At 42.3% G+C, this 15,490-nt stretch overlaps 1 protein-coding gene across 1 annotated transcript in view; it reads left to right on the top strand.

Moving 5' to 3' along the window:
* The first annotated feature begins 12,590 nt into the window (after positions 1–12,590).
* The window catches only part of LOC144695190 (glutathione hydrolase 1 proenzyme-like), a 35,818-nt gene continuing 32,918 nt past the window's right edge, over positions 12,591–15,490 (top strand). The window contains exons 1-2 of the mRNA XM_078566075.1: positions 12,591–12,826; positions 13,992–14,147. Of these exons, the coding sequence (XP_078422201.1) occupies positions 12,693–12,826; positions 13,992–14,147 (290 nt within the window). The 5' untranslated portion in view covers positions 12,591–12,692. The remainder of the gene's footprint in view (positions 12,827–13,991; positions 14,148–15,490) is intronic.

Raw genomic sequence — 15,490 nt, 5'->3', positions numbered from 1 at the left:
GAGGCTGCTGTGGCTAACTGTGCCACAGGCCGCAGTGAGAGTGAGGGGTAGGACGAGGAGGGATAGTGCTTTATAGTTAAAGAAGATTTTTCTTCCGACTTTGGTTAGGACTGTAGCAGTGGCAAAAACCTGGTTGGAGAGATTCATACAAGGAATTGCACGAAAGATGGACTTCTTGGAATTAATCTGGAATCCAGCATTGCTGTAGTGTTCAGTTGTGCTTTGTTTGATTATGTGAATCTGGTAACTGATCTATGCTCACTGTGCTTGATTGGTTAAGTCTGGGAGTTAACTCAGAGATAAGTGAACAGACACCGCAGAAGATTCTAGAAGTTGCTAGATCTGGGAGAAGCATCGTGCTGACATTTTGTGATTGCAGATATTTTTTAAAATTGTAAATCAAACCTTTTACACACTTAGTAAGTAGGGTCATTGCTCTGAGATGTAAAAAATATACAACAGCCCTGAGATAGGATTTCTGACGATGAGAGTGTAGGTGTTTGAAATGAAGCTGCTATTCAGAGGAAAGTGAACGCTGTTGTGTGGGTTTGTAGTGCCTTCCTTGCCTCTACTAAAAGACGTCAGTGCCACTTACTTTGATTTTCATAATAACGATGTTTGAAAACCACTTTGAGAAACATAATCTAAATCTTCTCAGCGCAAGAGCTTACCAAAACGATTGCTTCAAAATTACATCATTGAAGCTATCAATAAAAATCCCCACGATGGCGCTACCATTTCCAAAAACAAGTCGAGTTGACACCTAGAAACTTCTCTTTTTTTTTAATAGAAATTTCAAATATTCTTTTAAGTAGTCCATCAAAGTGCTGAGAGATCCAGAAATCAAATCAGTCTAAAAGCACAAGTGACTATTATATTATAAAGTCAATGATAGCATTTTGTAATAGCTCTCATTGCATTTTCTTCTAAAAAAGATGGAGATTGATGCAAGATAACATTCGATGCCTGCCTGGTTAAAATTCCCAAAGGACAGGGTTGCAATTTCAAGATCATTTCAGAGTCAGTGAAAAGCCAATTGAATTGGATGGAGATGGTTGGAAATGAGGTCATTGTTTGAGTTCTAAGCAAGGTAGTGATGGCGAGGGGGCAGAGGGGGAATGGTTGTGGTGGGGATTTGGTAAATTGGAGAGCTATCCACGCCTGTCCTTGCACATGCCTAGTGGCTGTTCATAGAATGGCTGTACAGTTCCACAATCTGGGTCAGTGATGGTGAACAGGCAAGTATCCTAGAAAAAAAAACCTTGGAGATTTTTTAAAATTCATTTACAGGATGTGGGCGTCACTGGCTAGGCCAGCATTTATTGCCCATCCCTAATGGAGAAGATGGTGGTGAAGATATTAGGCTGGGTTTACTTAAACAGTTTTAATGAGCGTCTTGAAGGAGGATGTTGTAATATCATATATCTTTAAGGAATATCAATATGACATCGCTAGAAGGGAAATGTGTCATGTAATCCAGTCTTAGTTTCACTTTTTCTCTGAGCAGAGCACACACACACACACACCCAGCTCTGATGCCTTCAAGCTTTATACCTGTTCATAACTATCCTCCCGTGGCTAGTCTTAATAAACAAGTTCATGTGTTTACCCAATCCCTAATGAGCAATTGGTGCCTTGTGTCTTGCACAGTGAATAAGCCCAAGGTATTATATCATTATAATAACACAACAGAGAAGAGTTTGGAGAGGGGATTCCAAAGAACTCACAAATTCTTTTGATTTCTCTGCCCTCCTTACCTGAGAACACCGAATGACCAGTGAGTCAATAGCTGATACAGTTAAATGAAATGAATCCCCAAAAGATCAAAGGGACAGGTCAGGAGAATATTGTTATGCGGAGGGATATTAGGACATGAACTGCTATGCCAGAAGCAGAAACTAAAACTAGTTTAAAAAAGGATGTGGATAAGTAGTTGAAAAATAAATATTTAATAGGGATGGGGGATTGACAGAAATTATACATAATTTGCTGCATCTGACAGCTAGTGCATGTATTGTTAAGAGAACAAGGTTGAGAAATAGTAAGAGGAAACATACTATTATGCAGAAGAATCACATTTGCTAGGTTCCATTTTATGTTCTGTCATTAAATCTTAGAATTAAAGACAGTAAAAGCAAGTAACATTTGCATGTGTAAGACATCTCCTTGAAGGCCAGTTGGCAAATATTTACACCTTATCACTCTCAACTGGGGACTCAGTATCGTTGCTTTGATAGATTGGTCCCTTTTCATAGAATCATGGAATCATATTGCACAGAAGAAGGCCATTCAGTCCACTGTGCCTGGACCACCTCTTTGAAAGGGCTATCCAATTAGTTCCACTCTCCCAATCTATCCCCATAGCCCTGTATATTTTTCCTCTTTAAGTATATATCCAATTCTTTTTTAAAAATTAATATTGAAACTGTTTGCACCACCTTTTCAGGTCGTGCATTCAAGGTCACAATAACTGTCTGCATAATTCTCCTCATCTCTCCTCCGGTGTTCCTGCCACTCTAATCCCTTTAGTTCTCAACCCTCCTGCCTGTGGAAACAGCTTATTTCTTTCAACTCAAACAAAACTCCTCACAACATTAAACGCCTCCGTTAAATTTCCCCTTAGCCATCCCTGTTGTAAGGAGAACAATCCGAGCCTCTCTATTCCCTTTACAGAATTGCTGCCTCCCATCCCTGATCCCATTCTAGTAAATGGCTTCTGAACCAAACCAAAGCCTTGACATCCTTCCTGGAGGGTGATGCCTAAAGTTGAATGCAATACTCCAGCTCAAACATAGGAGCACTGATGAAGCTGATGGTCTTTTTTCACTTTTCCTTTTATTATAAGCCCATGGTCTCCGCTAGTTTTAAGCTGAAGTAACAGTTAGCCCCTTTCAGTTGGTTTAGTTGGTTGTTTGACGATCAATTGAACTAAATCACCGACAGATGCATTGTGCATCCTGCTTAAGGCTGGTTAATAACTAAACTGACTGAGTCAGCAGGTTCCCTGTCACTCAGCGTGTGGTTGTTATGGTAATGCTTATTAGTGGATGGCTGAAATGAGTCCAGTGGCAGTGTTGGATTGTGTGGGGAACAGCATTAATTTGTGAAAGCGACTGGCTGGGTTGTTAGGAGCTGAAAGGTAATTTGAAGAGGAAAACTGCTTTACTTAGGGAAGTGGTGAAATGTGGGACTCGCTACCACAAGGAGTTGAGGTGAATAGTAGTATTTCATTTAAGGGGGAGCTAGTTAAGCAAACAAGTGAGGGAGAAAGGAATAGAATGATAAGGATTTGATTAAGTAAAGTGGGAGATCCTAAAATCCCCCTTGTAACATCCAACTGTTCTGTGAATTTTGCTTGCATGACTCAAGAGAAAAAGTGATCTTTATTTTCTCTCTTTAGGTACACCTGAGAGGGCAGATGGCGCTTTGTTTTAACATCACAGCTGACTACTGCAGCACTCCCTCAGTACTGCACTGGAACATCAGCCATAAGTTTGTGCTCAGATCTCTGGAATGGGGCTTGAGTCAATAACTTTTTGACTCTGAGATCAGTGTTATTCCAAGTAAGCTGCGATTGATGTAGATGAACCAAATGGCCTGGCATAACTGTAATTATTTTGTGGTGTGATTCTGAAATCTGGCCTCCAATTGTTCCTTAAATTATTCCAGGGTTTTCATCTTTAGTAATCTGCCTGGGAGATCGTTCCATATATCGAGGAAGGATATCCTAATAATTTTAAAACTACCTTTTTACTAATTTGGGCCTGTGTCCTGTTGTTCTCCTCCTACAATTTAATTGAAAGTGATATTCTGGGATTATTTCTCCTATCCCTTCAACAGTCTTGGACACCTGTTTAAGATCACCTCTCCGATGTCTCTCCCCTCTAAGCTGAAATGCCCAAGTTTCTCCAGTCCTTCCATATAACCCAAATTTCTAACACTAGCGATCATCTCTGAGGCTCCTCTCCATGCTGCCTCCAGTTTTGAATCCTCCCTTTTTCCTTAGTGGCCAGAACTGTATGTAGCATTCAAGGATGCACTCTAATCAGAGCACTGGACAATTTGATGATGGCCATTTCTGACTTTTATATTCTACTGTTTTGGTAATACAGTTCAACATCGATTGATTTTGTAGATTGCTGCTCTGTGTTGCTTGGACATATTATGCAGTATCTCTGCTTCTCCTAAACTGCTTCATAAGGCTTTTTAAAAGAAAGCAAACAAAGGGGTTCATTTCTAGAGGGGTAGATCATAAGGTGGAGGAGAGATTGTGTGGAGTCTGGAGATCATTGGGAAAGGAGGGGTGCTGGCCGATCGCAGGGAGGGATGTGGACCCAGGGTGGGGGATATTGGGGTAATGCTTTCCTGCATCTCCTGGCCCACAAGCCATGCTGCAAAAACACCTACCCAGCTGGTAGATCTTGCCTCTCTTTAGCTGCCTGGTTTCCTGAGTTCTAGGAAATGTGACCCACATTTCCTCCAAATGGCTGCCAAAATCTGGAGCATGCAGCTTCATTAACATTATTATAATTACCAATAACCTGAGAGCAAGTTACTGTTCCAACCCCACAGCCCACCCTGAGTAAACCAGAAATAAGCACATTTGTGACAGGTTCGGGTTAGATTTCACAATTTTAGCAATTTCCTCAGCTCCTCTCCCACCCATCCTGGGGGAATAAAATGCCCTCAGCTATGTTAAATTTCTATAGAAGCTTGGTTAGACCACGCTTGGTGTACTGTGCACAGTTCTGGTCTCCAAACACTGCAGATCAACAGTTGGATGAGCACTGGAAGAGAAAACAATTTGCAGGGCCACAGGGAAAAGGCAGGGGAGTGGGATTAGCTGAGTCGCTCTTGCAAAGATCCAGCATAGATATGATGGGCCAATGGTCTCCTTTTGTGCTGTAACCATTCTATAACTCTATGGTATTATAAACAAGGGTAGAGGCACTGGAGAAGGTGCAAAAACATCTCCCTACTTTCAAGTTCCCCAGTGTCTACCTATTGCCGGAGGCTGGTTCCTGTATGTTTCCCTGGGTATCTGGCTCCATGCCCGTGTGTTGACTACATCTTATGCTACAATCCTTCTCAATTGGGATCTTCTTTCCTTTGTGCCCTCTCCTTACCTATCTAAGTTTAAGTGATTTCCTATTGCTTCCCCAAACGTTGCTGATAAGTAAGATTGTGGGATTCCTGCCAGGTATTTAGTTTTATATAAATGTTGCATAAAAGACATCTCGAGATGTTTCACGGGAATGTTTTCAAACAAAATTTGACACTGGGCCATAGAGGAGTCATGAAGACCGGTAACCCAAGGGTTAGTCAAAGAGGTAGATTTGGAGAAGTGTCCTACAGGAGGTTGGAAAGGTTTAGAGAGGGAATTCCAGAGCTTAGGGCCTAGGTGGCTGAATGGTTGTCAAAGGTGGAGTGGTTAAAATCGGGTGCAGAAGAGGCCAGAATTTGGCGACCTCAGGGATCTACCTCTTATGGTTGCCGGGGTGGAAGAGGCTGCAAAAGATAACGAGGGACAAGACCATGGAGGGATTTGAAAAAAGGATGAGGGCATTATCAATTCTTAATCAACCGTGCGCTCCATGGCTTTTTTTAACTTAAGAGAAACATGCACAACATTGAATTTTAAAACAGAAAATGTTCCAAAAATCAAGACACATTTGAGTGGACCATGGAGCACTGTTTTAAAATTAGGCATTGCCCTTATTGGACGGAGAAGAGGAATTTTTTTTTTTTCCCTGAGGGTTGTGTGACTTTGGAAGGCGGTGGAGTCTTTGAATATTTTTAAGGCGGAGGTAGATAGATTCTTGTTAGGCAAGGGAATTAAAGGTTATCGGGGGTAGATGGGAATGTGGAATTTGAAACAAACAGATCAGCCATTATCTTACTGAATGGTGGAGCAGGCTTGAGGGACCGAATGGCCTACTCCTGCTCCTATTACATACGTTTCATTTCATATATGTTTCACGTATGTTTGGACACAAATTATGACAATCCTTTTAATTTTGCGAGGCGTTATAAGTTCAGCATAGTGAATACTATTGGTTAGGTGCAATTAATGGAATTCGTGTGCTGTTTTATACTCTTTTGGAGTATTCTGTTCCTTTTTTATATTCCTTGGACGTACCAGCAGCTTTCAGGGCTGTCAACAGCAGGGAAACATTAGCAGTGAGATTTACGATCAACAAAACCTGACACCAGATTGTGAGCCCATTCGAACATGTGGAGCTGTGTTTATTTTTCTGAGCATTATACATCAAAATGCCGTACAATTTTATACTAAAATGAGCGACTGTCATTCACAGTGAGTGGGATTTGAAAGGCCTGTACTTACCCTTTGAGGATCTGACAGCAAATCATTTTCATCTTCCATTGTTCAAACAAACTCGCAAACCCAGCAGATTCGGAAGGCCACCCGGTGATATCATAGGTCAAAGGTTAGATCTCAGGGAGTCATGCACCAACCCTTATTATTATACTTTTTTTTCCCCCCCAATCGCTAATTTAATCTTAATGTGATAAAGTGAATAAATGGTTAAAATTATGCTGCTTTTTAATTTGCAAAGCATATGTTACGATGTTGAAGGAAGGACTTTGAGGTAAACTACTTGTCAATCATCACTCAACTGGCGTGAAACGAACTCTTTTTCTTTTCGTTTGAAAATCATCAACAGCCTTGGCATTTCTCACGCCGGAAAAGTGACCCCATCTTTCTAAATGGATCCAAAATCTCTCGCTTTCTTTTTGATCGCAAATCACACTCCTATCATTTCCCTGTTGATAGCAGCCTTGGCTCCAGGCATCAATGCCTTTGATCGTTGTAGACATTGGGGTGTATATCCTGGCTCGGCGAAGCTCAAACCGGAATGTGCATTTTAACCCTGCCCACGTGGCAGAGCTGTGCACGTGGATGTTCGAAATGGACACTTGAGCTTGTCATTGCTTACCCGCAAAGCATCCAACCCCCACGCCAGTTTAACTCCAGGGTGTTTGGGAACAAGACTTGGACCTCAAATACTTAACTCTTGCTACAACAACAATCTGACACCGTGATGCATGAGTCACGCACAGTCCCGGAGCAGCCATTTATAAGGAGGAGACAAGAAAGACTGTGGCCAGGAGAAGCCCTGGAAAGTCGATGTTTCAACAGTTTCCTTCTGGGCCAGGAGGATTGGGAGAGTGCCCTTCCTGGCTCCACAAAGGAACTTGGGGCCTTCTGCACCCTGGACTTAGCCCCACATGTCCGGTCACTGGTTGTCGGACCATCCAAACCCCCCCCCTTGCCGGTAACAGTGTCTTTAGCTCTCGGCTGTGTCCTGCAGCCATGTGATATCCGCCGCCACTCACCGGCTTTCAGGTCACCCTCCCACCCCAACCGGTTTTGGGCAGGAGTCAGTGCGGAGAAATTATTGAGGCCTGAAATTTAAGACGGGCCAGGCCTCTCACTGAGGGGAGGAGGGTTAAACCAGAGTTGCCAACACTCCAGCTTTGTCCTGGAGTGTCCAGGAATTAATCTCCATGGCGCCCACTGCAAACAAACACTCGAGAAAAGTCTTGAAAGCATTTTTTTTTTTAAAAAGTGTCTTTTTTAAAAACTTTTCTTTGAACTTTTTATTAGTTATCAAAATATAAGTGTGGGGGAAAAAAGAAGAGTTTGATTTGGAGTTAAGAATCATCCGGCTGGTAAATGTGTTTGTTTGCCTTACCATTGGCACAGGAAGGCATGTGCTCGGAGGGTGCATGTGTCAAGTGACCAATTGAAGGTGGGGGCAGGGCGGGTGGAGGCCGATCAATCACGTGATTAAATTTCCTGGATCGTACCAAACCTGAGTTCGCAGCGATAGGCTGAATGGATTGCCACCCACATCAGCCCACGTGGACCCAGGTTAAAATCAAGCCTTTCCCTTGTGCTCTATGATTAGGCACAAAAAGGGTTGCACCTAAAAGGAATTTCTTAAGAACAGGAAAAGGCCCTTAGGCTCAAAAAAGCATTTTCTTCTTTCAATCATCGACTGCTGCCTGTAGCCCTGTCACACGTTCTGTGATCCTTTCCCTTTCCAGAAATGTCTCTTCAATTCATTTAAAAATCTCCACGTCAACGTCATTCCTGATAATGTATTCCTCGGTTTTATTATTTTTTGAGTGAAGACAATTGGAGCTGACAAACGAAGTGACTCTCTTCCAATCCAGTCTCGAGCAGCCTTGCTGTGGGCTTGTGTAACACCTGAATTTGCCAGCTTGGTTACTTTATTCACTGAAAACAGAACTCCAACAAAGTTTCATTTTGCATTTTGCTTTTGTGTTTCGTTCACTGCCACTTCTCTCCCAGGAATGTCCACCTTTTTTTTTTAATTCTTTCGTGGGATGTGGGTATCACCAGTGAGACCAGCATTTGTTCCCCTTGGACTGAGTGACCTTGCTAGGTCATTGCAGAGGGCAGTTAAGGGTCAACTATATTGTTATGGGTCTGGTGTCATGTGTAGGCAGATTTCCTTCCCTAAAGGGGATTAGTGAACCAAATGGGTTTTTACGACAATCAATGATAGTTACTGAGACTAGCTTTCAATTCCAGTTTCTCTTATTTATTGAATTTAAATTTCACCAGCTGCCATAGTGGGATTTGAACTCATGTCCCCAGGACATTAGCTGGGCCTCTGGATTATGAGTGACCTTATCACTATACCACCATCTCCCCCTTGAAGTTCCGCTCATCCCTCTGATGACATTTCCATTTGTCTCATTTTACCTCTTCTTTTTCCTTTCTCGTGTTTGATCCCATCATCCCCTTTGTTATTTAATCACTCCTGCTTTCTATTACAAACCTTGCTAACTCAAGCTTAACTCCACTCTCTATCCCGCAAATCCTAAACTCTTTCCTATATGGCTCACTCAGGCTGTGAACTTTGACCTCTTTGATCCAGACCTGAACTTCACACCTCATATCCATATTCATCTATTCCATTAGAGTAATATTATCTGAATGTTTCTCCGCTCTCTTCCAACTAGCTTGAGGCTCAGATTTTCCAATGCTCTTGTTGCTTGCCTCTTTAGCTCCATGCTACTTAAAACTCATCCCAAAGTCTATCGCCAGCATCCTGCCCAACAGTAAGTCCTGCTCTCCTGTCATCCCTGTCCTCACCACTCTCCGTCGGTTCCTCCATCATTTCTCAATGCAGGTTTTGAACTAAATGTTTGTTATTTACGAATCCTTCCACAGTCATGCGCCGGTCAATTTGTAACCTTCTCCAGTCCTAGATGCTGCCATCCACCCTTTGCTCTTCTGTTTTCTCTCTGGCAGAGCTCTCAGGCTATCCTGGACCCACACTCTGGGATTCTCACCCTGACTTTCTGTCCCCTGTTAACATTTTCCTAACTTCAAACCTTATCTGTGGTGAGCACGTCTTCAATTGTCTCCCCCAACTCTTCTCCAATTATTGAACCCTTGCTGTTTTTATGTCTAGAAGAACATAAGAAGATATGAAATGGGAGCTGGACAATAACGCTGACCATCTGCTTCAACTTCACTTTCCTGCTTGATCCCCATACACCTTGAAGCCTTTGGCCGGAATTTTCCAGCCCCTCATTGCCGGCAGGAACTTCCGGTCCGGCTGATGTGAACGGAGGTTTCAGTGGCTGACCAGCTCCGTCACGGGGTTACCACCGCAGAGGTGCTGGAAAATTCCAGCCTTAGTGTCTAAAAATCTATTCAATATATTATTTATTAAAAAAAATTCAATGACTGAGCATCCCCAGCTCCTTGGGATCGAGATTTCCAAAGATTCATACCCTCCTGAGTGAAAAGATTTTTTTTTCATCTAGAGTCCTGAATGGCCGTCCTGCTACAATGAGACTTTGACCCCCTAGTTCTGGACTCTTCAGCCAGGGGAAACAGCCCCTCAGCATCTACCCTGTCAAGCCCCTCTCAGAATTTTAAACGTTTCGAGAGATCACCTCCCATTCTTCTAAACTCCAGCTATCATAAACCCATTCTACTCAATCCCTACTCATAGGACAACCCTCCCATCCCACCAATTAAGTGAACCTTCATTTCATCCCCTTTTAAGGTATTTTGATAGACAAGGGGATCAAGTGTTATGGGGGGTGGGGGGTGGGGGGGTGGGGGGGGCGCAGACAAGAAAGTGGAGTTGAGACCACAACCTGATCCACCATGATCTTACCGAATGGTGGAGCAGGCTCTAAGGGCTGAATGGCCTCCTCCTCCTATGTTTCTATGTAAGTAAACTCTCCCTTAGGTGAGGAAACCAAAACAGTACACAGGACTCCAGGTGTGGTCTCCCCATACCCCTATATAACAGCTGCAAGATTTCTTTACTCCCATAATCCAAGTGTGTGAAGCACCCCGAGGAGATTTTGCTATACTAATGGTGTCAACCTTTCTGGGAGGGAAGTATTTAGCTGTGTGGCTGTAAGGTTGCTGGTATTGAGCTCTTTACGTTGAAAAGTTTGTTTTGATTCTGCTGATCCATTCTTTTTCTTTCAGGCATTCATTGAGCTCATGCCAAGAATAATGGAATTACAAAATATCGAGACAATAACAATTGTGGTCTGTGCAGAGCTGCAACATAATTAAAGAAATGTGACAAGGTCATAAAGCTTAAACAACATTGTAAACGTACAATACGCGAGAGGCTTGCCTGATTGGTCACAGATATGTGACTTTAGCACTGTGGAGAAGATTCTGCAATCCTCAGCCCCAATGATCCAGGCTTTGTGCCAGGGGCAGAGATTTGCCAAACCAGCCCCCAGATGTTCTCTGAGGAGGTCATGGGTTTTTGAATTTTGTGGGAATTCTGATACTCTCTTACGTGGCCAGTCAAAGCTACAAAAATAGAATATTTACAAATCTGAAATAAAATTGAAAACTGCCAGTGTTGGAAATCTTAAGGCGGAAAGTGCCAGAAAGGCAAGGCCAAGTCAGTCAGAACATCAATCCTGATGAAGGGTCTGTTGAAGTCAATATTTATGTTTTAGATAGTGATTGATCTGCTGTGCACTTCCCAAAGTGCAGCTTTTAATTAATTTGCAAAGCTAAACCTTGGACCAATCTCATTCTTTAACTTGAGCATCTTAACCTCCATTGGGGAGCTGAATTTCAGGAATAACACCAGATGTGAAAACTCATTGAAAGGTTGGCCATTTTGACAATGGTCTCGATTTTAACCCTCAGGAGAGAATGAGATTAAAATATCAGGATTGGGCAACGAGACCCCAAGCCAACCCTATTCTCCCCCACAACCCCTTTAATTATTAAAGTGCAGAAACCAACAATTCGCACCTCCATCTGGGAGTTGGGCTACCAGGGAGCAATGGATAATTTGAACAAGTTGTATTGCATTGTACAGCTTAAACCCAAGGACTAACTGTAAAATAACTTCAAATCACTTTAGTTCCTGTCTCCTTTACCTGGGCCTAATCGACCCTGTAAAGAGTCACAGAAAATAATCTGTTTTACTTGGTAGAGTTCACTATCCTTCTGTTCACTGAATGGGCTTCTCAAGTGAAGACGTATCCTGGTTTAGTGTGGTTATTATACGCAAGCAACATTACAAGCTTAGTGAGAAGGTTTCCTCTGGTTGCTAGAAATGAAATGCAAGGGGAATCTTCACATGATTCACAATGTTACTAACGTTCTCCTGTATTGCAACAGTGACTACACTTCAAAACAAAACTTCATTGGCCATAAAGCACTTTGGGGTGCCCTGAAGTCGTGAAAGGCGCTATATAAATGCAAGTTCTTTCTTTCTAACACCCAGTGACTTGGAGGAAAGCTTCCTTTGTGTCCTGACACCAATACTTAGATATTTACAGCATTGGGATGTATGCATAAATGTATAGAAACTTAAATCACAAATTTCCCAATGGTAAAAACTAATTGTTGCACTGAAATTTCGTGGAGGAGCTTTTTGGGCGTACAGTCCTTTTACGTTGGAAATGAATGTTACAGCGGTCAAATATTAAATAACACAACTAAAAGTGGGGGCAATTTATTAATATACCTCAGGACATCCCACTGCGCTTTGTAGCCAATGAAATACTCTTGAAGCATCATCGCTGTTGTCAGGCAGTGCACGTTGGCCAACATCTGAGAAGGGAAAAGTCAAGTTAACGTTTCATGTATAACATACATTCAAAGCATTAACCTCTTTTCTTGTTACAGTTGCCGATGGATCTAGTGTTTTCAGCATTTGCTGTTTGTGTTTCAGGTTTCCAGCATTTGCAGTTCATTGCTCTTTTTGTTTATGTTTTAACAGAATATTGTAAATGGCCTGGGTCATCCAGACTCAATCCCTCTCACATATTCAAAGCATGATTATGATTCTGTTAATGCATTGCTGCTTACCCTCCCCCACAATTATCTGTACAGTGTTTCACAATGCTGTCTCTAATTGGCTAAGTGTTAATCCAATAATAACCAATGTTGCAGTTAGGTAGGCTGTTGACATCAACATCAGAACCAGAAATCTTTTTCATTTCAGTCCCACTGGAACATCAACTTTTATTTTAACAGCAACTGTTGCAAAGCAATCACCATGGTGATTTGAGGGAAGAATCACAAGCGATTGTTGTCAATTGAGAGAAAGGAGCCACTGTTTTTGTGAAGTGAAGACCTCGGTCAGGGAAAATCTATGCTGCACCGAACTTATTAAACAGATCTAAAAATGGTTGAGGAAAATCCGACTGAAATCGGTGTACTTAGTGAGGATGGTTCAAACACAATCCCACTACAATCTGGGCTTAAACAGGATGATGTTAACAATCTTGCAAGAAGTGACTCTGGAAAATTAAAAAACAGGTAAATCTATTTTTCTCTCCTCTTGTTGCTATGATCTGGAATGCGCCGTCTTGAGAGGGCAGCAGAAGCAGATTCAATAATAACTTTCAAAAGGAAATTGGATAAATACTTGAAGAGGAAGAAATTGCAGGGCAATGGAAAAAAGGACAGGTGGAATGGGATAGTTCATTCAAAGAGCTGCACAGGCACAATGGGCTGAATGGCCTCCTTCTGTGCTGTACGATTCTATTCTATGATATTCCTCTTGTCCCAAAACCAATGATGGACGTTGGGCTCCGCACAAGTGATAGTTCCTCACCTGTGAAACTGAAGACTGAGTAATAAACGGGGGCATTGGATCCCCTGCTTCTGGCTCAGCTGTGATCATTCAAATCAGTAGAGACCAGGAATGGTTCCGGAACATTCCTGGCTTGGTAAGTCTCAATAGCAATAGTCAGTGCATGTACTCGCCAAAGCAGCTTGTAGTAGCTTGTTGGTTTACTTTTTAAATCTAAAAAAATGTTTTTTTAATCACTTAGTTTAACTTTAAAGAAATATATTGTATTTATATAGCACCTTTTTACAACATCAGAACATTCTAAAGCTCCTTACGGTCAATGAAGTACGGTACTTTGGAAGTGTCGTCACTATTGGAATGAAAAAATATGGCAGCCAATTTGCATGCAATTATGTCCCATACAATAATGACCTTGGCGGCTTTAGTAAAATTGGTTGAAGGATAAATATTGACCAGAACAAACGGCAGAACTCCCGTGCTCTTTCGGATAAATTGAACTCTGATCAGTTCAAAACTGCCACAGGCCTCAGAGCCAGGAAACAGAGGCCGGAGTTTATATGAGACTCTGCATTTTCTGTATTTTCAAGACATGCAAAGAAAAAACTTCAAATGTTTTATTTCACCTGGGCTTTTTAATTGGCACACTTTCCCTGAAGGTGTTTTTTTGGGAAATTCAAGCCCAAGTAAGCTCCAGCAATGGCACCAAATAAAACTATCCTATACATATTTCGAAGTGTTTGGTTCACATTACAGCCACAAACTTGATTTAAAAAAAAATTGACAATAAGTAACTTAATACATGATTCACAAGATCCTAGTTTATTAGATCTGATCCTGAATGTTGATTTTACTGGAAGCTAATCCATGATACTTGAGTTTTTATTTCAGAAAGAAGATGTGCTGTGTCACTGGGATTCTTCTGATTATCACTGTTATTATTAGTATCGGAGCAATCGTGCACCTGCTATGGAGATGTAGTGCCTGTGTGTTTCATAAGAACTCCGGTGTAGCTTCAGATGCAACGGCTTGTTCTAAAATTGGCAGGTAAGCCACAACATTACTTTCTGAATCTTGGAAACACATTTGCTCAAACTGTATTGAAATCCTTGAGCTGCCAACACTGTCACAGCCCCAGCAACCTTTTTAATAAAATATGTAATGAGGGGCCTTTGCGGCTCTATTAGTTGGGTCACGGGTGTGCCTGTGTGCCAGTGCTAGTGTGCTCGAACTTATCTTTCTTTTTAAAGAAGCAGTCAAGAGATCTGAGTTGCATAATTTCTTAACCAACGGTAGCTGTGTGCATCTCCTGCTGGGAAGTTGGTACATTCGTGCCCATTTCCTACCCCTGCCTTCCTCCCTCATGCTCCTTGAACCCTGCATCCTCAGAGTGGCTTTCCCCAGGTGAACATAGAAACAGGAGTAGGCTGTTTCCCCCACCATTCAATGAGATCATGGTGGATCTGCGACTGAATTCCATACACCCACCCTTTTTCCCCATATCCTTTAATACCCATGAATAATAAAAATCTATTAATCTTAGATTTGAAAATAGCAATTGACCCTGCATCAATTGTCATTTGTGGAACCAAGTTCCAAATGTCTACCAGTCTTTGTGGGTATAAGTGTTTCTTAACTTCACTCCTGAAAAGCCTGCCTCTAAGTTTTAGGCTGTGTTCCCTAGTCCTGGGCTGGTGCATGGGAAGGAGAAAGCAACTGACTCTTTGGAGATATATTGAAAGGGTTGAGATTGAGGAACATGGGGTAGGATTGTGATCCAGGGATCTGTTTTTATGTAGCCTGTTGCTCATCATCATCATCACCATCTTCATCCTCATCATCAGCCTCATCAAGTTAACGATGAAAACATTTCTTCCCTCTTCCTCCTCCTCCTCCTCATTTTCTTTCACTTCGTCTTCCTCTGACCTCCCTCTCCCCCACTCTGCAAGAATGAAATTCATAAACTAAGAAAAGTTGAGCATGACCCTCAGGGATTAAGCAGACAATAAATGTCAAGAACGCTTCTGACCATCTACTGCTACTTGGGATATCATGGCGAATATCTAGAGCCCAGTAACCACTGTCCCACCAACCTCGCCATTTCCCCAAAAGCTCTATCACCAGCATCTCTCAGAATCATGATTTACCTTGGCTCCCGAGCCCAGTTTGGTCACAGATGCTCATCAACAGCAGATCCAAGCAGAAGACGGCGACATTGTCCATGTATAGGGAGGCTTTGACTTGTATGCCTCCACTGCCTGGGATCGTTACCCCTCTTATGCCTGCGTCTACCTAATGGACTTGGCAAATGGTTTGATTCAACACATAAACAGGACAGGGGAGAGAGGACAGTCCTGGCTGACTCCGGATTTGATCGGAAAACTTTCTGA

This window comes from Cetorhinus maximus, chromosome 21, assembly GCF_964194155.1.
Source record: "Cetorhinus maximus chromosome 21, sCetMax3.hap1.1, whole genome shotgun sequence".
Lineage (NCBI taxonomy): Eukaryota > Metazoa > Chordata > Chondrichthyes > Lamniformes > Cetorhinidae > Cetorhinus > Cetorhinus maximus.
This window is presented reverse-complemented; position numbering and strand designations above follow the sequence as displayed.